Raw genomic sequence first — 25,705 nt, 5'->3', positions numbered from 1 at the left:
GGTTTTGATCTGTTCTCTCTGGGCTAAGATTGCATTTGCAGCCAGTTGCACCTTTTCCCAGCAGCTCTCCCTTACCTGTTTTCTGTGTCTTGCCAGCCTGGGGGAAGACCCCCTCTGCTCTGCCAGTTGGGTCATTTGCATTTTCACAGACAACCATTTCCTCAGTGTGGAATGCATCCTGTCTTAAAGAGAGACAGTTAATTTCCACAAGCATATCCATACTGGTGTCTTGAAAAACTGGGACCTGGATTGGGGTACCCTCTGTCACCCCTCTCTCTATCCCCGAGAGGTCAGCTGTGTGACTGCTCCCCTCCAGGAGGTCAGTTACACAGTTCCCTCTCTGGACCTGTGTTTCAGGCTGAGTGCCTGTGTGTACAGATGCTGAATCAGCCACTTTGTTGTGGGCATCTGCTCCCAAGTGACCAGTGAGGAGACATTCATGTACTCCCACTATTCTTTCCCCAGCTTCTTTCTCTGGGCCCCCTCTAAAACATGTTTCTCTATGCTCTCTAGAGTGGGAACTGCCCCTTGTTCAGCTGCAACATGCTGGTAGCTAACAACCTGGACAGTTTTCTCACTGACAGGCACTACACCTCCTTCCCTCCCTCCCAGTTGCATCCAGCTGCAGAGCAGGAGCTGGTCTCAACCACCCCCCACACCTGGAACAATGCTGCTTCCCCCTGCTGCAGAGGAAAATAGGTGATTAGTAACTGCTGATAGTAAGGGGGCACAATGTAAAGGTTATGGTGGGGCAAATTGGACAATAGAATGGGGACTTAGAAGCAAATTAGCAAGGTCTTGCTCAGATGGTGCACAAAAATGTGTCATTGATTTGCAATCTAGCTGGCTTTGAACCCTACTAAAGTAAATGAGAATTTTATGCCCTTGAACTGCTATATGAGACAGCTGATCTATCTTTACTTCTGTATTACCTATTTAAAAAGACCAGTCATGGGCTAAAATGTAAGAGACCGTTTTCCTGTAACAGCTATATAAATGGGGATACCAGGCCAAGATGCTTATTTCAGTAATCCATTACTCTAGTCTATTTCAGAGATTTGGGCTTAATTCTCCACTGTGCCCAAGTGGAAGGATCCCCCAAAGACTTTAAGCCAGCTGAGAACTGGGTATATGAGAGCCTAGCTCTGCCTCCTCCCCTTCCCTCACATGCTGTGTCTCCTCCTTGCCTCCAGTAAGCCTTTGCTTTCCCTTATGCCACGCAGTGGGTTCCAGTGCAGTAGATGGCAGATGCAGAAGGCAGCAGAAACATCATTGCCACTGGGGAGATTCCTTTGTCTGTTTCAAGTTCACTCTCTGCCGCATAAGCAGACAGCTGTCCCTTCTGTCTGTAATACCAGGGACGGATAATGGTGTGATCATCTTAGACCAGGTTTACCTCCTCTGTCATCACTGACCTGCTACATTCTGTTTGGCTTTGGGAGCAGAGCAGATCTATTGCATCTCTCCACCAGACACCTTAGCAGCTCATCTTTTGGAAACCTATTGCATTGCTCAGTCACTTCAGTTATACATTTGACCTGCTTGCTTTATGGCTGAAGCCTTAAATTTCTCTTTTCATTTTAGTTTTTGTTACACTAAAGTGCAGGGAACAAACAGTAACTAACTGTATGTTTGCTGAGGATTTCTGGAATAACGTAAGCCATAAGATATTTTTGTAGCAGTACAAAAAAAGAATTACATCTACTAGGCCAATTTTACCCCTGGTGTAATTTCACTGCAGTCAGTGGAATTACAACAGATTAATTATACCCCTAGCTTTCAACATGCAACAATATGGCATACCTTCCAATACCCCACTGCACAAAAATATGCCATACTTTCCAACCCAACACTCTATACAATACAGCACACCTTCTAATATCCCACTCTGTATACAGTATTTTCAGAGCTTGTAATTTATAAGCCCCTATTAGGTATCCATGTATTGTTATAGAAATAATATTGAAGTATGTATCCATGTAACACTCAACCACTGCAGGGATGGGTGCAGTAAGGTGACACTCAGGATTACTGCACACCTGTTGTGTACTTTGCACCTGGTGGGAGAGAGCAGCTAATAACACTTTGTCCTTATCCTTTCTTGGCAAACTCTTTGCAGTGAAAACATTGCCATCAGTGCTATTTTCTGAATTTCCAATGTGAGCTGGAAGTGGCTCTCTCGTTACATAGCAAGACCACCAAAATGCTACTCTGGGAATAGGGCGCTTATGCTGTAGACCTACAGAAACCAGAGTGCTAATGCAAACAAACCACCTGACCTGTCCAAACTTCTTCAATCAAAAGACTTTACATATGAAATGAGGCGCCACCTCCGAATGTGCTGCTAAGGGCATAGCGTGAAAGGAGGCCATCAGCTAAACATGCTGTACAGCTCTTCCAGCATTAGATACAAATCACACTCCCAGCAAAAACAGGAGAGGGGTTTGTGGCTCTCTGAGGAGCCTAGGCTCTCAAGGCTATGAGAGAGGGTGAATAATGAAAGCCAAAAGACACGTTGCTGGAAAATACACCCACAGCTCTGCTTACTGTACAATAGAGCAATTTCCCTCTTTAAAGCCTATACCTGAGGGAAGAATGGAATGTGGGGATATGACATTGACCCACCCTGTCTAGACTAGGAAATAGGTTGTATTGAAAAACGTGATAGTTCAAGCATATTAGCAAACATGTTTTTAAACACTGCCTATTTTCCCAGTTTAGACTTGCCCATTCAGAAGAGGGGCAAGGAAACAAGGAAGGGGCATTGGGCATGTTGGAAAGTCCCAGTTCAAATCACTTGAACATCCAACCAGAGAGCTCAAGCAGATACACCTCAGCCTAGAGAACTCAGCTGGCCTTGAACTGCTCTTGTCAACCCCAATAGTAGGAGCCTTAGCAAGGTGAAGTTCACTTGTCTGCAGACATGAAGGCATGAACAGAAAATCCCTGGGAATTGTGGTCCTACCATAATTAATCCTAAGGGATTCATCATGTGAGGGAGGAAAGCCAGGGTATTTTAATTCTGACCTGGGATTCTGGGTGGGAGGGCAATGGAGTGAGACAAACAGACGCCCAGCCAGCCAGCCACATGGCTGTTTCCTTGCTGTGGCCACCAGACTCCCAGCGCTGGCCTATGCTGCCCCCTCACATCCCTCCATGATCCCCCACATCATTCCCAGTGTCCCCGGCAGCCCCTCCTTCCTCCCTACTCCCTCCGTCCCCTGAGTCCTCCCATTTTGCCCTGTCACTGCAAGAAAGAAGCTTACCAGGGCAGGGCAAGCAAATGCAGAGCACAGTCAAGGTGGTACTCCTCCTGACCTGAGGCATGTACCAGAGCACAGCTGTAACTCCTCGCCCACTCTGGAATGCGCCCACCCAGGCGCCTGGGGAGGGGCACATGACCATTTCTGCCCCTCCCTAGCGTCGCTCATGAGGGGAATTAAAGAGACTCTCTCACATTCTTAGGACTTTACTCTTTTCCTCAGGGGTCCCAGCATAATACTCCTTCTTGCTGTGGGCAAATGTCTTAAAAACCTCAGCTACATGGAAAAAATAATTTCCAAGAAGCATATCAGCCAGGAGGTGTTCAATCTTCCCCACAGTCAAAACACTTTCCAAATCTTCCCACACTACCTGAGTTCTAGCTAGTGGTACAGGGTATCTGGTTCTGTCCACATCTACAGTTTCAGCCATTTGACCAGGTGATATGCTGGCAGCTGGGGTCATGCTCTGCTTAACCAGAGAAATAGGAGCCCCTGTATCCTTCCGTCCTAAGTATTCCCTGCCATTAATCCTGACAAACCTACTGTGTTCCATATCTGGTTCTGTAGAGCTAATCTCACAAAATCAATATGATAAGTGACAAGCACCCAAGGACCTTCTGTGCTCAGCAACAGCATTAATATTGGCTATTTGCTGCCTGCTTCCTCCCAGCACAGGACATTTATTGCTCAGGTGATCAGTAGAATTACAGTGATAACACCTTTTGGGTTCTTCTGTTTTCACAGGAGATTTGGGATGAGGATTAGAGGAATGGTTTTGGGGAGGTGAATCCCCAGCCTCCCAGTCACTCTCTCTTTTTTCCTCAGGGGTAAAACCCTCACCCACTTTCCCATCAAATCTTTCATCTTGTTTACATATCTCCATTACTCATACCAGCACCCCTCTTAAGATCTCTAAATTTCACTCAATATGTTTCAGGAGTAATCTGAAATTATTTCAAAACTATTTTTTTGAATTTACAATAATCTAAAGCATCCTGAATTGGCATTTCATTTAATATATTCAGAGCTTTACGAGTTAACTTTGCAACCAAAGTGGGGATTCTCTTGCCATCAGGAATCTGATGAATCACACACAGCCTAGCAAAAGTAGTGAAATATTCTGCAACGTCATCTATCTTTGTATGCACGGCACAATTGTTCCCATTTGTGGATTTTTGGAGAGGTGGGAATCAATGGTGTGGGCGGGGTTTGGTTCTGCTTCTCTAGCAAGTCCAACTGGTGCTTTCATTCTCTCTCTTTTTCCTCAGCTTCCTGGACTTTTAGCTATAGGGCCTGCTGATGTGCTAACTTCTGGGCTTCAGCTTCTCTCTCTTTCTCTCTTATCTCTAGATGCTTTAGTTCCAAGATTCTCTGATGTTCTTTCTATTTTTCTGCCACCTGCAGTCTGTACAGTTCCAGCTTTGCAACTGCATTACTCTCACTCATCTTTCTGCTTTTTCTGTCCCTACTTCCCTTTCCTTAAATAAGCAAATAGAAAATAACAGACTTGTAACCTTCTCTTTAACTGTTGTCAGCCACCACACTTAAAGTCTCCCTTAAAATCTACACCAGTGGGTGAAGTGCAAATCTCTCTCAGAACAACAAGCTGTGCATTTGACCCTGTTTGCTGCACTACTGTGATGGAGTTCCCGGGGTGCAACCTGGACAGTGGGACTGCTGAGCTCTCTGTCCCACCAACCCGGCATATTGCTCTCACACTGTGATGCTGTTGCTAAGCCACAAAGCTCTGACAGGTACTCCACTTACAGACATCCATAGGCAGGGACACATCCAACTGAGTTACATGAATGCTTTGCCAGCCACTCATGAACCAACAATAGAGATGCTCCAGCCAATTCCCCCCAGCCTTGAACCCCAGAACTATACTGTTTTACACTGGTTAGAAGCTTGAACAATGTAAATTCATTACCCAGTTCGCCCTCAATCTGGAGAGGACACATGCTAGCCTTTGTAAACTGAGCTGAGATTTCTCAAGCACTTCAACCAAAATACACTCTTTAGGTAAAATATAAAACAAATGTATTAACTACAGAAAGAGAGATTTTAAGTGATTCTAAGTAGTACGTGTAGAGATCAAAATTGCTTACTTAAGAAACAAAAATAAATTTACAGTCTGAGTTCTACAAACTAAACAGGATTTGAATCAAGCAGATGATACAAGCAGGTTACAGATCCTCAACACACAGGTTGGGACTCATTTCCAGCCTGTGACTATCCTCCCCAGTTCAGTCTTTGTCCTCCAGACATTTCTTCCAGGTGTTGCATTGGGATGGGGAGAGATCAAGTGATTATGTCACTTCCCCTCTTTTATAGTTTCTTCCAGCTTGCTGGAAAGATCTATGCCTGTGATGTGGGGGTCCATCGCCATTGGTCAAGCAGTGTCCATTGTCTACGTCAGGGGTCTCAAACTCCCGGCCCGTGGGCCATCTGCAGCCCGTGAATCTCCCCAATGTGTCCCATGGGGCTCCAGCAGTTTTGGGGCCGGGCGTCTCCCTTGGCCCCACCTGCCGCCCCCTGGGCACTCCCTGCAGGGGCCCCGGCAGCGCAGCTCCAGTGGCTGCTGGCCCCTCCCTGTGGCCCCAGGGCGGGCCGGGGCTGTGCCTCCGCACATTGCCCCGCCCCGAGTGCCCTGGCAGCCAATAAAAATCTGCGGGACCGGTGCCTGGGGGCAGCAGCGCGCAGAGGAGCCCTGCCTTGGAGCCCAGGTAAGTGCCGCACCCCCTAACCCCATCCCAGAGCCTGCACCATCACCCCCTCCCCACATACCCCCTCCTGCCTCAAACTCCCTCTCAGAGCCTGCACCCCCTCCCCCTCCCTCCCCACACACACCCCAGCCCCCAAACTCCCTCCCAAAGCCCGCACTCCAATCCCCTACCCCAGACCTCCTCCCCCACCCAAACTCCCTCCCAGACCCTTAGGCAGGTGCGGGGCGGAGTTTTGGGGAGTGGGTTATGGGCGGCATAAGTGACATTATTGGCCCTCTGGGAGGATTTGACAACTGGCACTGGCCCTAAGGTAAATTGAGTTTGAGACCCCTGGTCTACATGTTCTCTCTGAGATGTCTTCTGGGATGGCTGCTGGGAGAGTGGATCCCCTTTAATTGGCCATCAGCATGTCTGGCTACTCCATTATTGTACCTGAAAAGGCTGGTTGTGGGTGTTCCCAATCTCACAACATATTTCAGTAACGCACACACAGCAAAACATCATAACTTCACATACAATGATAGCACATACAATCCAACAGGATATTAATGTTCAACAGATCAAGACTTTTAGAATGATACCTCAGAGGGCATACTTTGTACAAAACATATCATAATTATATGTCAGTGGTGAATATGGGGATTCCAGGGTGCTACTCTGAGGTACAGAATGTCACAGTAGATTTTCTTTTCTTTTAAATTGGCTTTTCTTCCTCACTCAATCCTCTTCCTCAAAAAAAAAAAAAGGGGGGGGGACACAGCTGAAAATGGGCTGCTTTCCTTGTATGAAAGAAACAGCACACTTTCCCCTCCAAGTTCATCATTTGTTTAAAACTCAGTGGGTTTTTTTCACATGGCTTTGTGTCCTGGCTTCTCTGCAAATTCAGTCTCTTTCTCTAGTGAAGCTGAGCCATGCCTATTTTGTAACAGTTAACGAAGGGGAATGTAGCCCATCTTGCCAGGACCAACCATCACAGATGCTATCCTGTGACTGAATAATAAATTGCATATTAACATAGCAACAGCAGTCACTTCAAATTGCAGTGATATGGAGGGCAGAACAAGAAGAGACATGTTTCTACCTATCACTGCCTTTTATGGATATTCCATTTGCCTTACCACTAGCTTGTTGGGTGGGCCTCTGAAGCTGTTTTACTTTGTATGAATAATTAAATATTGATTAGAGCAGGAATGAGACTCCCATGTCATAGATGAATGCCATAACCACTGGGCCATAGGGTATTCTGGGATGGGTGTGTCTCATTCTTTCCTGTTGAAGCTATTCCACTTTGTATAAAATAGTTGAATAATCATTGGGCCATGGAGAGTGAGTGAGTGAGAGAGAATAACTCTATAGCCTGGTAATTAGGGAACTCACATGTCATGTGGAACACCCAAGTTCAGGTTCCTGCTCCAGTGAATTAATTATCCATACAAAGTGGCAGAGCTTCTACAGGAGAGATTGAGAGAGGTCTACCCCGACAGTTTGGTGATTAGGGCACTCACACAGGAGGAGGGAGCCCTGGCTAGAAGTCCCTGCTCCAGAGCAGGAATCTGAACCTGAGTCTCCCACATCCCGGTAAGCTTTCTAACTGCGGGACTACTGGGTATAAGGTGTGAAGGAAGGGGTGGCAGCATTGCCGGCACGAGCACCACGACCACCTTCTCCTTCTAGCCATTTTTTGTTTGTTTGTTTGTTTTTGGTTTTTTGTTTTTTTTTAAGATTTAAAATGCCTGGAAATGAAATGTTTAGTTTCAAGTTGAATGAAATAAAATTTGTGTTGACTTTTTCAATTCACTTTGGGTCGAACCAATTTTTTTCCTCCAGAATTACTGGTGAGTCAAAAAATCTGTTATTCACCCAGCACTACTCTGTCAATCTGCCTAACTTCTGGGAGCAGTACTGCCTCCTTTCTTGTTACCATCATATCTGGATCATCTTGTTGAAATGCAGTAAATTTCACATAGTTGGTGACATTACTTCTGATGGAATTGAAATTAAGGACTGAACTTTGGTATTCAAAAGAATGGATTTATCACATGGCTAACAACTTTTGCTTGGCACATATTATTGTTTCTTTAAATACACTGCATCCTTTAATCAGGGCCACTTAGGCTTAAGATTTATCTCTATGGCTGGCATTGTTTTGGTTTGCCAATCCTTAAGCACCTCGGCTGACTTTACTGTGGTGACTGATATTAGGATTTGCCCTAAAACTCCACAAAGCTAATATGAGGACTTTTTGTTGTATAATTCTGTTAGCAATCTTGTATGCACTCTCTCACTCCCTTGTTGGTGATGGGAACTGGACGTAATGTCTTTGCTATCAAGTTGTATCCCAAAAGCTTGGAATTCAGATCTGAGGACCTTTGGATTATGGTTAGTGGCTTTCATCTAGAAAGAACAAACAATAAAAGATGCTTTTTAACTTTTTCTGCTGATTTGTGGAACTAGAGAAAATTTCTAGAATTTCTAGAAATCTAGAGAAATAGTAAAAGATTGGTCTAATGCTATCAGATTGGTGTAATGCTGTTAATTTCAAAAGCTAGTGCTGTGGTTAAGGGAGGTACTTTCAACTGTCTAGTCATTCCGAGGCAATTTGCATAATTCCATCTTAAATTCCACCTTCTACCATGTCTTTTTGTGCCACCAAACAGGCTTTTGAATTTTGTGAAACTCTAGTGTCCTTCATATGTATCCTTTTCAATCTCTCTGCCTAGAAAGCTTCAATACCATTGTCTGGAGGCCCAACCCTGATAAAATTGCATGTGAAAAATACTGATTATCACTGGACATAGCAGCAACTGAAGATTTTACATAGTTGAAACTGATCAAGGTAATCAGTAAACAAAAAATAGGTGACATCTTCATATGAATTATCACATGCCACTAGCTGAGACGCCACTTACACTTCAGCCTTAGTGAAGAGAGTCAGTTCTGGTGAAGAGCCTTAAAACAATTGAACCGCGATTTGGGAGTTGATAATCCCAGTGAATCCAATGGATGAACCCTCCTCTAGAGCAGAAGATGATCTAATCTGCAGGAGTTTCCTCAGGGCTCAGGAGCTTGAGGGCCTGCTGCTTTGGGCTTCATTCTCATCTCTTCTTAGTAGAGCTTTGATAGAGCCTCTGTTCGCGTGCCCCATGCTGCTTTTCTGGGGTGGCTTACTGATCTCTGCTGCTGCTGCCTTTTGTGAAACACTGTAATGTTCTAAGTAGGCTCACAGCAGCACAGACCTGCACCACAAACATCAGTATAAATTAAAATGGACTTTTAGAGCAACTGAAACTCCTCTCTCACACACTTACAATTATTTTGACAACAATTTTGCTTTATTTACCCATTTCATAGGGATATGGTGGGAATTAATGACTATACAGTATTTGCAGACAGGAAATGCTGTGTAAAGGCTACATATTTATTATTTCTTTCCTGTCTCCTGCTTGCAATGCTGTAATTGTTTTGGAGTGAAGTAGAGAACACCTCTTCCAAAAAAATTACATTGTGTACTTTGTGTTACTCATATAAAAATAAGAAATATATTTTGTGGGGTTTGGCAAATGCCTGATTATGTGGTAATCTGATCCAGAATTGTATTGCTTTGGAATATTAATATTGTGTTGCTAAACTATAAGATGACCAAAGGAAACTTTGGAGTGGCCCATTTTGTGCCTCACAACAAATGGTTTAAAAAGGTCAACGATTAGATTCCTGTTAACAATTACTTAGCCACCAGCATAGCTTTTTTTTTTTTGAAGTGATTTCTCTCACTCAGCTTTGCTGGTTGTACATGAGATCAGTGCAAAAGAGTGCTATAGTGTTTGAATGTCAAAGCGGAAACCAAAAAAACCTCATTTCTTAAATATGAATTTAGCTTTTTTTCTTAATAATCAAAACATCTGAATAAGGTAAAACTGACACTTCAGATTTGTACTGAACTGATTACTCAGCAATGGGAGCAATTGGCTTCTCCCCCATGCACAGAAGGCTCACAAAGCAGATCCATAGTCCTGTCTCAGGAGTTTGCCCTTTGGAAAAAGTCAGTTTATTATTGATCAAGTTTTCCTTTTCTCAATTTTTTACCAAAAACTAAAAGAAAAATAAGGCTCTGAAGAAAGGAAAAGTGAGAGAAAAAAGGAAAAAGATTAAACAAGTAGTAAAATACTATTTAGCGCTGAACTACTGATATTGGGCAAAATCTTCAAGGTTGAATTAATACAAACACCAGATATATATGCACAAATCAGGTATTTGCATGCACTTCTGGTATGTGTGCATATCTGACTTTGAGCATCTGACACATGATATAGTAGGATAAAAATATTGAAAGTAGATTTGGAAATATATCAGCATCATCTCCCAGGCATACCACATCAATTAATTTCTTAAGAGTGTGAGGTGTTTTCATTTGTGTTTTAATTATTCTATCTTGCACTTTTTCTTAGTACACATGAATTAAAATGAATGACAAAAAGACATTGCATGAATGGAATGGATGTTACATGTAATGACATAATGTTTTCTATGATATTTCTTTCTTCTGGGTGTGTGTATGTGGTATTTCTCTCACAGACATAAAAATAAACCACGCCCACTCATGAGTCCCCGTTTCACAGCAAACGTCCTTCCGACTGAGGGTGACTGGGTGAGACGTAAAGATAGGACTGCTCCTTTATTGGCTAAAAGGAGCATGTTGAGCAACACAAGGCCCTCAGCAAATGTCCACTTCCGCCCACCAAACTGAGACACTCGAATCTAGAATCTAATCAGCTCCTCCCAACATGGCCTTGCAGAACACTACAAATGGATTAGCCCCATTCCATAATTAGATGAAGAGACATTTTTCTTCTACTATGTATTTTCTAATATTTGGGACTTTCTTCCCTGCTAAAACAAAGACCTGTTTAGATACTGTGATTTTAATCTATATTTATAACATTGAAATATTGCTGGCAAATAGAATGTTTAGTTGATTATTTATCCAACGTTTTAAATACTGGATTTGAAACCTTTCATAAACATTAAGGTCATATGAGACCACTAGGATCAGCTAGACTGATTTCCTACATAACACAGGCCAGAGAATTTTCACTCACTAATTCCTGAATCAAGTCCAATGACTTGTGGTTGAAGTAGCACATCTTTTACAAAGACATCTAGTTTTGTTTGAAAGACTCCATATGATGAAGAATCTCCCGTATCCTTTGAAGGGATGTTCCAGCAGATAATTATACTCACTGTTAAATATTTCTTTTTTATTCATATAATTTCAGCCTTCAGCCATTGGATCTTATGTCTTTGTCCACTAGATTACAAAGACTTCTAATATCAGATATTATCTTCCTGTGTTAATTATTTATAGATCTTATTGAACTACTGACAATTTTTTTCTGGTAGGGAATGAGTACTATGAAGATGGTATACGATGAAGCAGGCACTGTGGGTAAATGTTGTACATAGTAATCATTTTGATATATTCAATACTGAGAGTTTAACAATGTGAGCAAAGTTCTAATTAATTCTGTTTAACATATGCAAAATGCTTAATATACTTAAGGACTGATGACGGTCCATAAATGAGATTTGTATGATAACTATGCACACATTGTATGAGTTTTGGTCTGCTGGTATCTCAGCTTTATCTTAAAATAGAGTTTTATAAGCACCAACAATTAATTATTAGGTAAATATGTACTACGGTGCATTGTTTTTCTTTTTAAAATAGTGACATACTATTTATCATTTTTTTTCAACTTTAGCCAATCCACGATTAACATATTTTGTTTGGTAAAACAGAATTGTTCAGAATTATAATTCTGTTATGTTAATGAAGAAGTGCTCACTTGCAAATAACTATTTAGTCAACAACTACAATCTGGCAGCTTGTTTTAAAAAAGATGTTAAAATGCATAGCCACTGGTCTGGTATATTGAATGTGCTATTGCAAAAAAACATTCAGCAGTCGTATCACATTTATCACTTTTATGAATCTTTCGCTTTGGTCCCCCTGTAAACCCTTGATGATATTCCTGTCATTCAACCATATGCCTCCAAAAGCATCAATTGTTCTAAGGTTTTAACATACCTGAGGAAATGGGGGGGAAAAACCAAACCCTCCAGTGTCTAATTTTTGATCATCTATAAGCTGCCTTTAAAATAAAATAAAATCATATTACCATATCTTCAATAACATTATCACCCTCTGACCATGTTCTGATGTTTGTATTAGCAGTCTTGGATTCATGTATTCAAAGGCAGTTCTACTTATCCTTTTGAAAAGAGGGCTGATAAATATTTATACATTTTAACTCTTTCAGGCAGTGTTGCAATTTTCTATTTTTAAAGCCATTAAAATATTTATTGGAGAAATTAGTTGATGTTAATTTTTAGTGGTATTTTTCCAGCTTCTAATATGCTGAATAAGTGGATTCTTGGCAAATTTTGCCTTTAAAAAAAAGTTTTTCTTTCCATGTTATCCATTTTGCTCTGTTCCTCTCTTTTCCATGGGCAGGTAGGAATTTTCACCTAAAATGGAGATATAATTTTTCTACCCTTTCATCACATCAAACTATTGTTTACCAGTTCCTGGTGCCTCTTTACTTAAGTCAATAGAAATGAAGGTGCTCCATTATTGTGGTCTGTGCATTCTATCTAGCCTCCCCGACCTTTGCACTTTCCCTGCTTTCCATCATCTGAAAGTTAATGAGCTTGTTTTCCTGTCTCTGATGCACTGAAGCTGTGTCTACATTAAGGCTGGCTATGTCTATACTTGAAACGTGACAACGGCACAGCTGTAGGGCTTCACTGTAGACATTGGTTTATTTACATAGTATAAACAAGGCTTCAGTAGGAGAACCTTGCTCCTGATGCAAAACATGGAATTTGCTAAAATGTCTACAATGTCTTGTCTACCAACTTTTTTATGTGTTGTGAAGCTGTTAACAAAAGAATTCAATAAAAGAAGACTGAGTATAGTTGCTTTAGGAACTGCCACATCATATAGGACTTACATCACCTCTAGAATATGTAGCACATCTTAAAGAACTGCATTCACTAATACTAGCCATGAATGTGAATAGTTTAAAATATTTTAATAAGGGAAAGTTAAAGGGATATAGTGTTTTTAAGACTGAAATATCTCTAAGCTTGATAGGCTCATTTCACCAGAGGTCGGAGGTTTTTTAAAAAAAGATTGAAAGAACCCACAAAATAAAATCTGTGTTCACCATACAGCTGGAATGCATGTGAAGTTGGAGTATGGGTGTAATTTGCTAATAGTTTACAAGGATTTGTTTAAAACTCCATATTATGTCCGTGGAAATCACCAGAAATGGAAGGTTTCCTATACTTATTTTTGATCGCAAAACTGACATTTCCCCAAAGGCAACCCATTTACCAATGCACACCTTTTTCATGTCTGATGTTTCGGTTTGTGAACCTTGCATCCAAATTTCAAGCATGAAGAGAGGTGGGGAAGAAATGCAGGACCACATAACACCTACTTAAGTTCCTTCCCTTTTCTTTCATGTATACTTCCTCTGCAGAGATTTGTACATAGTTTGGTGTCTTTTGTCAGATGACATGAAGAAATTAGGTAGTGGTTTTAATCAGAATTACATTAAAGTAATGGCTGAGGAGTCAGAGAGTAGATGTTCTAAACATAATACTTCGTATTTCTGTAACAACTTTCATGAGTTAGTATTCACTATACTCTCTGAGCTGTAGAAATATTATGATCCACCTTTACACATGTGGAAACTGAGGTGTGGAGAGGATATCTAATCTACCCAAAGTCCATAGCAAGTCAGTGGCAGAGCTAGGAACAGAACCCAGATCTCCTGCCTCCCTGTCCTGACCTTTAACCACACAGGTCGGGCTTACAACAGAGTGAGCGGAACAAGACAGACCAGAGTAAATTCCACATCTCTGAGGACTTTTTTTCATATGATAATTTCTTATAAGGTTAATCAGACTTGAAAATGTAATTTGGCAGAAATGATAAAAAAATAAACTAAAATTCTGATTCCCTTTTAGAACAGAGGAGCAATGAAAAGGAAAGAGAGCAAAACATAAATTTACAGAATTTAAAAGGAAGCAGTTACTTTGAGGACCGGTTGTCGTTTTTAGGTCACTGCTGACATCTCTGAATATAATTTTCATGTGAAGTGCATGGCAGGGCTTGTATGTGCTTGAAGAATCTACATTTTCACAGCAGGAGACCAAATCAGAATGAAGCAGTCAGATGCAGGTGCACAGTAATAGAAGCAGGCTATTTACCCTGAAGCTGGAGTACTGGGCCAAGAAAGCAGACGCACTGTAGCTCCATCTCTCTCTCTCTCTCTCTCTGGTAGCTGTGCCAAAAGTATTCATAAGGGGACCAAATAATTCTTGTTGAGTTGTGTTTAATGAGATGCATTGCCCACTGCTGAACCAACTGAGGCACTTTCTTTTGTTGTGCTAATTAGATACTATTAGAGCTGTCTGTCTTTAACTTATACCTAATCCTTCCTGCTTGCTCATCCTCAAGCCAGGCTGGCAAAGGTTCGAAAGATGGAGGTTTATACTGTGTGCATCTGTTGCATAGACCTGTTTTAAACTCTTAAATAGTGTAGTGGTAAGAGGCATAGTATGTGTAGCATGTGTGTAAAGTGTATATACACATCACAGAAAATAAAATCATTGCAATTTAACATTTAGAGGCTGATCAGTCTAATAAAGCTAGTCTAAAAGTGCCTTATTTTTCGATCCTAAGCATGTCAGTTTTGTTCATTTGAATTTACAATGAAATAAAATGTGAAAGCTTGGTAAAGTTTGACTGCTTTGTGCTTGGGATTCTAGCTTGTCCTAATGAGAGCTGGTACCTTGACTATGCCCAAAGCTCTTATCAAAATAGCAAACAACCTGAAAAATGTAAGTAAGGAAAAATCACTGACTGATGTAAAGCATAAAATGGCAGTATTTAGCACTGCTGGGGCTAACCTGCCAAAATGATCTAATTAGTTTGGTGAGCTCAGTAGTGTCCAGTGTCTCTGTTTTGTTCTTTAAATGCACGTAATAGCTGTATTTGAAATTTGCTTCAAAATACAGCTTTCATTCTCTGTGTAAAAGATTGGTAGTCTGTTTTCCTCAATAATTAAATTGTTGGTTTAGTACATAAGGCAGCATGGTCTGGAGGAGTATGTATGGCAGGGGTGGCCAACCTGAGCCTGAGAAGGAGCCAGAATTTACCAGTGTACATTGCCAAAGAGCCACAGTAATACATCAGCAGCCCCACATCAGCTCCGTGCACCCGCTCCCAGCACCTCCCGTCCACTGGCAACCCCTTCCCCTCCCTCCCTGTATCTCCCGATCAGCTGTTTGGTGGCGTGCAGGAGGCTCAGAGGGGGAGGAGCAAGGGCATAGCAGGCTCAGGGGAGGGGGCGGGAAGGGGTGGAGTGGAGTGGGGGCAGGGCCCATTGCAGAGTCAGGGGTTGAGCAGTGAGCACTCCCTGGCCCATTGGAAAGTTGGCGCCTGTAGCTCCAGCCCCGGAATTGGTGCCTATACAAGGAGCCGCATATTAACTTCTGAAGAGCCGCATGTGGCTCCGGAGCCACAGGTTGGCCACTCCTGATGTATGGGACTAGGAAACTCCTGAGTTCTGGTCTTGATTCTAACACTTATTCACTGTGAAGCCTTGGAAGTTTCACTTAATCTCTGTCTGTTTCTTCAATTATAAAATGGATCATAGAGGTGTTGCTAGAATTAACAGGTTAATGTTTGCATGATTCTGAAGATGCAAAGCCCTATGTGGGGTTAATATTTTGGTGTTATGCAAATGTAATTTATCATATAAATATAATGTAGAAAACAGCAACGGGGAAATCCATCCATTCTGCCATCTGGAAGTGGCCAGCATTGATAACACCTCCCCCACACCCTCATTCCAGCAAGATGGAGGTCATCTTATAAGAGTTCTGAAAGGGAGGAAGTAGACACTTGTTGTTCATGTCAGATTTATACACAGTTTTTGTACTAATGTAACTATGTTGGTGAGGGGTGTGATTTTCTCAAAATAGTCACATTTGTACAGCCCCCACAGTTATATTGATAAAAAGGTGCCTTATACTTGTGTAGTTTATTTCCCTTCCCATATGGTATTAGTTATACTGCTATAAAGCATCTTTATACTGATATAATCTTTATACTAATATAAGTGCATCCACGCTAGAGGATTGCACCACTTGACCTATTCCACTTTCAAACTGGGATAGTTAAAGCAGTACAAAAATTGTGTGTTGACAAGCCCTAGGAAAAACACTGATGGTCTCTGTTGGAGGTTCTGGTACCAGCTTTATAAATGGAGATGTTGCTATCGTACAAACTGGAGAAGCAGCATTGGATTGCAGAAAACAGAGGACGGCAGTAGAGAGAGTGTGTGGGAAACATGGACTGAAGGAAAAAGGAACTTAATATGTTTGGTCACATATTTCTATGGAGAGAAATTGTTAAGAAATCTTTGACATGTTGCCTTCATTCCTCAGCTTTGTGTACACACTTGCACTCTCTCTTGTCACACTGCCCTCCACCTGCTGTAATGCGAAGAGTGAGCATTTAAGTTGCTTAAATGATTGCCACAAAATGCTTAATTATAGTTCCTGAGAAATTTGGTCTCTGATGGCTAAAGATAATTTTGGCCCCTAAGAAGTAGATATAGTAATTTGAAAAACGATTTAGGGGATGGGACGTAAGAATGCTCTTTTTCATGCACATCGTTATTAAAATGTTTATTAATTATTTAAATATTGAGACGTTAGAACAATTTACACTGAAAAGAAGGGGCATTCTAAACTATCAGTTGCTTAAATTAGAGCATGTCTACACTCACCTACAGAGTGATCGATCCAGCGGGGGTCGATTTATCTCGTCTAGTGAAGATGCAATAAATCGACCGCCAAGCACTCTCCCGTCTACTCTGGTACTCCACCGGAGCGAGAAGCATAGGCAGAGTTGACGGGACAGCGTCAGCAGTCGACCTACCGCAGTGAAGATACCGTGGTAAGTAGATCTAAGTACGTCAACTTCAGCTACGTTATTCACATAGCTGAAGTTACGTAACTTAGATACATCCTTGCCCCCCATGTATACGGAGCCTTAGTTTAGGCTTTCTGGTAAAGAGGGCTAAAAATATTCATGCATCTATTTATCAGAATACTTGGTTAGCGCAACAAAAGCTTGCGGTAGAATTTCTGTTGACTGTTAGTATTTCAAAATACCATATAGAAAGGAAACTTTTTTTCTGTCGGGTCTAAACTCTGTCAAAACCATTGCTCTGTAATTTTTGGGATCAAAGGGCCTGATCCAGCCTCCACTGAAGTCAACAGAGAGACATTCACTGACTTCAGCGGAAATTGGATTGAATCCTACCAAGATTTTGTCAGTGTAAGTCACTGGAGACAGCTATCGATAACGTACTTCGCAGTATATTATAAGGCCTTGTTTTATGACAGCATTGTAAAACATACAGAAATGCAGGTGTTCTTAAAACCTTTCTAAAAACTATTTTTAGCCCAGAGAGGCTGTTTAAACATCCCCACCCCCAAAGAAGTGCAGATTTCCGTGAGCCTGAGAAAAGAAGAATGCATAAACAGTCAGGAAAATTACTGTATTCCCTGAAGAGCGTAGATCACATGCTCTGGCTGTTGTGAGTGATTAATCAAAATAGAAAGGTTATAATTTTCATTAACTAAATAAGAATAGGACCATACTTTTTTTCCCAAGGGTAATTACAATGGTTCATTGGTGACATTACACTGCAGTAATTAGTCTAAAGGGGTATATGGGGTCAGTCTTTTGCAGTGACACTAGAAATATGTTTTCATCGTTTAAGGTCGGAACCTTGTATTTAACATATCTGAGCAGCTTTGATAAAAACTAATCTGACTAAAGCCAGAAAAGTTGTTTGACATTTCCCACCATTTATTCGTTTTAGAAAATCTGTCAGCTGAAAAAATTGCATTTTATAATATTCCAAAAAGGAAAAGCTTAGTTACAAAATTATTGTGTCATAATTTATTGTAGGATGAACAAAAATGATACATAAGTTTATTGAAATAGTTTGGTTACCTGTTACGAGATTTATAAACTGCCTGGCAATTGTTGTGTGTAGGAAGGGCTTGGAGCAGTTGTGCTTGTTGAACTCTCATTGCATACAGTGTAACTGAGAAATTAGCATTTGTCTCACACAAGATGTGTGGCAAGTCTGCTGCTGCTGCTCTTGCTATTTTTCAAACTGTCTACAGGAAACAGTGAAATCCTGCTCCAGTAAGATTCCTGGAGTCTTTCTAAGCCAAAACTCCAGGGCAAACTTCCATTTAGTTCCAAACACTGGGTAAGAATTGTTCCTGAGTAAGTTGCAGAGTCATTTTCTAGACTTCAGAAGTCAGCTTTCACATATACTTTTGAAAATAGACAAGAGGAGAAAAACAATAATAAAAATACTGGTTTTCATTTATGGGTACATATGTGAAAAGACAGCAAAGATGACTATTATGACTTCTGACTTGTTATCCACATATTTAACTCTTTAACATATTTAACTCTTTCAAAGGAGGGGTAAAACTGAGTATTCGCAGTATGATGGACAAGTTTCAGTTTTGCTAGCTACACTCTGCCTACTTATATTTCTCCAATGCATGTATGAAAAAGCCACGGCTTATTTCAAATTACCAAAACCATTGTGTTCTCTACTTAAATGAAAAAATTTTGTGTTCTCTACAATTATTTTTCACATATGAATGGTGATGCTTTTGTCCCCTCCAACTAACAATGTCTAATGTTTAAGTTGATTTATCATTTTTAATTACAGCAACAAAGATGACTTTCAGTTCCTCCATTCCTCTGCATTTATTCCCAAGAAATCGCCCACTCAAACAACAGCTGCCATCCTGAAGGCTTTGGCTTTTTTTTGGGCTGATGTTATTCACATATGTTATCTTTTGACAGCAGTCTCTTGTCCAATTTCTCTTCTGCTGCTGTCCTTTTTACACTGCACCTGTCCACCCCACTGTCTCGAGGTAGGATAAGAGGGTCCCAGAAGCAGCATTCATATGGCTCCAGCTGGAACTCCTCCAGCTCAGTCTTGTCTTGGACCTAAGGAAGCAGAATACTTACTAAACCACCTGACATACGTGAGACAGTACAGAGAACGTTAAGCGATTGGACTAGAACTCCCAATATCCAGCTGAAGTTGGAGTAGGTTGATGTTGCTGTGGTGATGTATCAGTATATTTTGACAGTAAATTACAATGTTGGTAAACATTGCAGTACAATGTCAGGACATGAGTGATTGGTCATTTTTGACCTTCTTCAGAGCCATACAATGGCAAAGTGTTGCCCCCAAAAAATGAGCAGTGCTGGTCTGAAGCTTCCTCCCACTCTTTGCAAAAAGATGTACCATGGGCCCACTTCCTGCTGTAGTACTGCAAACTCATTCTGAATTCCCCTGGGATCTTAAAATTCATTGCCAGAAATTTCATGGAAACAACAGCTTATGTACCAAATGACTGGAGGATAGCTAATGTGACGCCAATTTTTAAAAAGGATGCCAGAGGTGATCCCGGCAATTACAGGCCAGTAAGCCTAACTTCAGTACTGGGCAAATTGGTTGAAATAATAGTAAAGAACAGAATTGTCAGACACATAGATGAATATTATTTGTTGGGGAAGAGTCAACATGGTTTTTGTAAAGGGAAATCATGTCTCACCAATCTACTAGAATTCTTTGAGGGGGTCAACAAGCATGTGGACAAGGGGAATACAGTGGATATAGTGTACTTAGATTTTCAGAAAGCCTTTGACAAGGTCCCTCACCAAAGGCTCTGAAGCAAAGTAAGCTGTCGTGGGATAAGAGGGAAGGTCCTCTGATGGATCAGCAACTGGTTAAAAGATAGGAAACAAAGGGTAGGAATAAATGATCAGTTTTCAGAATGGAGAGAGGTAAATAGTAGTGTCCGCCACGGGGTCTGTTCGTACTATTCAACATATTCATAATGATCTGGAGAAAGGGGTAAACAGTGAGGTGGCAAAATTTGCAGATGATACGAAACTACTCAAGGTAGTTGAGTGCAAAGTAGACTGCGAAGAGCTACGAAGGGATCTCAAAAACTGGGTGAGTGGGCAACAAAATGGCAGATGAAATTCAGCGTTGATAATGGCAAAGTAAAACACACTAGAAACCATAATCCGAACTACACACATAAAATGATGGGATCTAAATTAGTGGTTACCAAGAGATCTTGGAGTCATTGTGGATAGTTCTCTGAAAACATCCACTCAATGTGCAGCAGCAGTCAAAAAAGCGAACAGAATGTGGGAATCATTAAGAAAGGGATAGATAAATAAGACAGCAAATATTGTATTGCCTCTATATAAACCCATGGTACGTCCACATCTTAAATACTGTGTGCAGATGTGGTCTCCCTATCTCAAAAAAAGATATATTCAAATTGGAAAAAGTACAGAAAAGGGCAAGAAAAATTATTCGGGGTATGGAGCAGTTTCTGTATGAGGAGAGATTAATAAGATTGGGACTTTTCAGAGATGACTAAGGGGGGATTTGATAGAGGTCTATAAAATCATGACTGGTGTGGAGAAAGTAAATAAGGAAGTGTTATTTACTCCTTCTCATAACACAAGAATTAGGGGTCACCCAATGAAATTAATAGGCAGCAGGTTTAAAACAAACAAAAGGAAGTATTTCTTCACAGAGCTTTGGAGCTGTGCTCCAACTCCGCTCCAGCTCCAGGCAAAAACCTGGAGCTCCACTGCTCCGGGGCTGCTCCGGGTTCCATTCCAAAGCCCTGTTTCTTCATACAATGCAGAGTCATCCTGTGGAACTCTTTGCCAGAGGATGTTGTGAAGGCCAAGACTATAACAGGGTTCAAAAAAGAACTAGATACATTCATGGAGGATAGGTCCATCAATGGCTATTAGCCAGGATGGGCAGGGATGTTGTCCCTAGCCTCTGTTTGCCAGAAGCTGGGAACGGGCAACAGGATGGATCACTTGATGATTGCCTGGTTCTGTTCATTCCCTCTGGGGCGCCTGGCATTGCTCGCCGTCGGAAGACAGGATACTGGGCTAGATGGACCTTTGATCTGATCCAGTATGGCCATTCTTAAGTTCTTATGTAAGTAGAAAGCTCTCTGTTCAAGGGAAGTGTTCCCTATAATCTTATTATACTGACAGTTGTTTCTAGTGGCCTTTAGACATGCACTTGCAAAACCCCTCTGGGGATTTGAATTGGATGATTGTTATACTGAGAGAAAAATAGCATGGAAAATTTGGGGACATAGTATTGTTACATTAGATCTGTTTTACTAAAACTTTAATTCTATCATTATTTGTAATTACAGAATTCCCTGAGAACCATTGATAGATACTTAAACTGTGTTATAAATAACTCTCCAACATTAAAATGTGTGCAAACAAGCACAGTTTTCTCCCTGTAGGAGTCTCTCTATCCTAGTCTCTACCAGCTCTTAATCCATAGTTATTTCTACTAATTTTTAAAGAAGATCCAAACATTATGGTTAGTGTGTTTTTTCTTCACTACTTACTACTTGAACTGTGTAAATGCAATCAGTTCATCTGGGTCTTCCTAGCTTTCTCAGAGTGATTGTTTCATAAGACCTCACAGTTTCTGTGTAACAGCCATGTCTCAGATGTGGTGGAAGTGATTTTTCTTTCTTTAAGTGACAGGTGGTCTTTAATGGAGTTTTGTTTACGTATACTAAATGCTTAAAAGCTAGGACATGTTGACGAGTCTCTAAATGGGGGATAAGAATAAAAGCAATAAACAAATTCAGTTTGCTGAGAAGCTGTAATTTGAAGAATGCATTTGTCAAACAAGTCAGAAAAAATCCAGTCTACGTTCAGATAAAATGTTCAGCTACAATTGGCCCAAGCTAAAAACATGGATGTGAATATCCCTGAGCTAGGGAAAAGTCCAGATCTAAACTTCTTAACGTAGCATACGACTGTATCAAACCAAAACCACTCATTCAAACATCTCTGAACTTTTAGAAAATTCAGGTCTTGATCTATACTTGATAACTCAGGCCTATCTCTAAATACACTTGACTCTCCATGCTCAACTTTTTGGCAATGTCATAAAATATGATAGGTGCCTTTTAAAAGATATTCTTCATATTGGGCCATGTTTGGAGATAATAAATATGTTATAGCTTTTTTGTCCCATGTTCATACTCCCTTGAACGTTATTGAATCTGTGTTGTTAAAAGATTTCCTCCTCACAGTCAGTCTTCTTAATCCAGGAGTGAAAATCTGTGATGACTACACCTATTGCCATGGGAACGAATGTGATGTCACAAATACAGCATTGTGATATCGCTGAGGAGGAAGATGGGCTGTAAAGGAATAAACCATTTTTGTTTACACACTGTCTTGTGTAGAAAATGTGGTTAAAGAATTCTGAAAAATGTGAAAGGTGAATGGACTTGTTTTATCCTTCTGTATCTGGAGGTTTTCCACAGTATCACAGTTCCTCATCACTCACAGATGGTTATTACTATTTCATTGTGTCATTATGAAATTTCTACAAATTTGGATCTGACAGCAGCCTGTGTCTAGCTCATTTTTAAAAATTATTGCAAATAATACAGAAAGATGCTGGGGCTTTGTTTGACTTTGTGGGGTTATGGACAAAGGTGTATGTCTAAAATATTTTAATTTCTGACAACCCTATTCATAATGAGTGGAAAAAATCGGATTGACTTTTTGCATTGAAGATTCACGTTTGAACAACACGTATATTACACCATGCAATTTCAAACTATGTTAATTTCATGTAATCAAATGGTCAATATTATCTTACAGGCAGTTTAATACATTTAATTTTCTTGTTTTAGCTGCTAAATTAGCCAAAGGCACTCTGTTAAATTCAAGAGGAAGTTTCTGGAGCATCCTCCTTCAAGGAGTATTTTATGGGTTTTACTCTCAGACTCACTTCTTTACCTTTCTATTTTCCAGGTTGGCGAGAGACAGAGAGTTCTAGTAACAGAAGAATCTTTTGATTCCCAGTTTTATGTTGCTCACAATCAGTTCTACGAGCAGGTACTGTAAATAATAAACAAAATTAAAATCTCAATAATTTTCTCTTTACTTTCTGGTAATATCCCTGAACCAGTCCAACAGTAAAAGTGCTACAGTTCAAAAGACAGGCAAAGGAAAAAATGCTGCCTGCCAAGAGGAGTACAACTATCTAGATTGGGGTCTCAAACACAAGGCCAATGGGAGCTTCAGGGGAGGTACCTGGAGGAGCGGCTAGGGCAACACTCAGAGGCCCGTGCACCTCTCCACACCCCCGGTCCTGGCCGCTTCCCGGAACGGCACAGGGGGAGGGCAGGGAGGGACCCGCCCCCCCAAACCCCTCCTGCAGCCGAACCCCCTCCTCTGAGCCCCCTGCTGCACCCCAAACCCCTACCCTGAGCCCCCTGCTACATCCTGATCCCCTGCCCCTTCCTGCACCCCAACCCCCTGCCCTGAGTTCCGTGCTGCACCCTGCACCTCTCCTGCAGCCCCTGGGGGCAGGGAGGGGGCAGAGTTGGGGTGGGGATTTCAGGAAAGGGGTGGGAAGAGGCGGGGCAGTGGCAGGGTCTCACGGAAGGGATGGAGTGGGGGCAGGGCCGGGGCAGCGGCAGGGGGGTGGTCAGTGGTGCGGCCCTCGGGCCAATGTACTAGTCCTCATGTGGCCCTTGTGGTCGTTTGAGTTTGAGACCCCAATCTAGATTCATTAATGGGGATTCTGCATTGTGGTGTGTTGTAGCTGTCAAAATACCATAAATGAATTTAAAAATATCTAATGGATATTTGTGTACATGGATACACACAAAAACTGATGATTTCCAGTAATCTTTCAGATAGCACTTCTGGACAATGCAATTTGGCAGAGTCTTTGTTAAAAAAGAATAGAAAAAAGGCAAGAAAGATCTTGATTCAGAAGGAGCTTTTGCCTCTCATGTTTAGACTCATAGCACTTCAATCTTAAATGTATGCAGTTTGTTTATGCAATTTGTTTTTAAGTATTTGCTTGCAAATGAAATCCTTCCACGTAGAACACAACCCTTCTGAACTACAATATCTGCCTCACAAAATTATCAGCGTTACTTAAATGCAGATAATTTGCCCCCAGACAATAAGGGTTAAATTAGTTTTCTTGCAATTGTCTGTGTTTCACTTAGTTTTTGAAAAAAAAAAATGTTAAGCAGTATTCCTGAGTATGGTATCTCAACTGCCATGAGAGAGAAACTATTGGTGATGACTGTGTATGCTGCACATAATTTAATGCACTTTCTTTTACTGCCATATAACATTGCAAGCACCCGTCTGATTTTCTGCATAGTGTATGGTAGATCTCTTTCAGCATTGTGTCACCACTTGACCTGCAACCTTGGGTGCCTTACAGTGCTTTGCTGCTGTAGCTCCCAGCCTGGGATGCTCACAGCAAGCCTACAAGCAAGCAGTTCACACCCTGAGTGTCTGTGTGCTAGATAGCCCTGTCTCACCAAAGACTCTTAAGTAAAGAAAAGAATCATGGGATAAGAGGCAAGGTTCTCGTGGATAAGTAACTGGTTAAAGGGTAGGAATAAATGGTCAGTTTTCAGAGTAGAGAGAGCTAAGTAGCAGTGTTCCCCAAGAATCTGTACTGGAACCAGAAATGATCTGGAAAAAGGGGTAAACAGTGAGTTGGCAAAGCTTGCAGACAATACTAAATTACTCAAAATAATTAAGTCCAAAAGCAGATTGCGAAGAGTTACAAAGGGATCTCTCAAAACTGGGTAACTGGCTCACACAATGAGAAATGAAATTCAGTGTTGATAAATGCAAAGGTAATGCAGATTGCAAGACATAATCCAAACTATGCATACAAAATGATGGGATCTGAATTAGCTGTTACTACTTGTGAAAGAGATCTTGGAGTCATCATGGATAGTTGTCTGAAAACATCTGGGCAATATGCAGAGGCAGTCAAAAAAAAAGCTAACAATGTTAGGCACCATTAGGAAAAGGACAGATAAGACAGAAACTATCATAATGCCACTATATAAATCCATGGTACGCCCACCCTTTGAATACTGCATGCAGTTCTGGTCACCCAATCTCAAAAAAAGGTATATTAGAATGGGAAAAGTACAGAGAAGGACAACAAAAATAATTAGGGGTATGGAACAGCTTTCATATGAGGAGAGATTAAAAAGATTGGGACTTTTCATCTTGGAGAAGAGATGACTGAGGGGAGATATGACAGAGGGCTATAAAATCATGAATGATGTGGAGAATGTGAATAATAAGTATTATTTTTCCCTTCATTAATTATGTTGGGTGAACCAGGGATCACCCAATGTAATTAATAGGCAGCAGGTTTAAAACTAACAAAGGGAAGTACTTCTTCACACAACACACAGCCAACCTGTGAAACTCATTGTCAAAGGATGGTAGAAAGGCCAAAAGTATAACTGGGTTCACAAAAGAATTAGGTAAGTTCATGGAGGATAGATCCATCAATGGCTATTAGCCAAGATAGTCAGGGACGCAATCCATGCTAGAAGCTGGGACTTGACAATGGAGTAGATCATTCGATAAATTGCCCTGTTCTGTTCACTCCCTCTGAAGCATCTGGCACAGTCCTGTTGGAAGACAGGATACTGGGCTAGATG

The 25,705-nt window shown here is 41.2% G+C and overlaps 1 protein-coding gene across 1 annotated transcript in view; it reads left to right on the top strand.

Moving 5' to 3' along the window:
• CDKAL1 (CDKAL1 threonylcarbamoyladenosine tRNA methylthiotransferase) overlaps positions 1-25,705 on the top strand; it is a 664,051-nt gene that overhangs the window by 602,020 nt on the left and 36,326 nt on the right. The window contains exon 14 of the mRNA XM_073331895.1: positions 23,019-23,102. Within this exon, the coding sequence (XP_073187996.1) occupies positions 23,019-23,102 (84 nt within the window). The remainder of the gene's footprint in view (positions 1-23,018; positions 23,103-25,705) is intronic.

This window comes from Lepidochelys kempii, chromosome 2 (assembly GCF_965140265.1).
Source record: "Lepidochelys kempii isolate rLepKem1 chromosome 2, rLepKem1.hap2, whole genome shotgun sequence".
NCBI lineage: Eukaryota > Metazoa > Chordata > Testudines > Cheloniidae > Lepidochelys > Lepidochelys kempii.
Note: the sequence above shows the minus strand (reverse complement) of the source record. Positions and strands in the feature narration are given on the sequence as shown.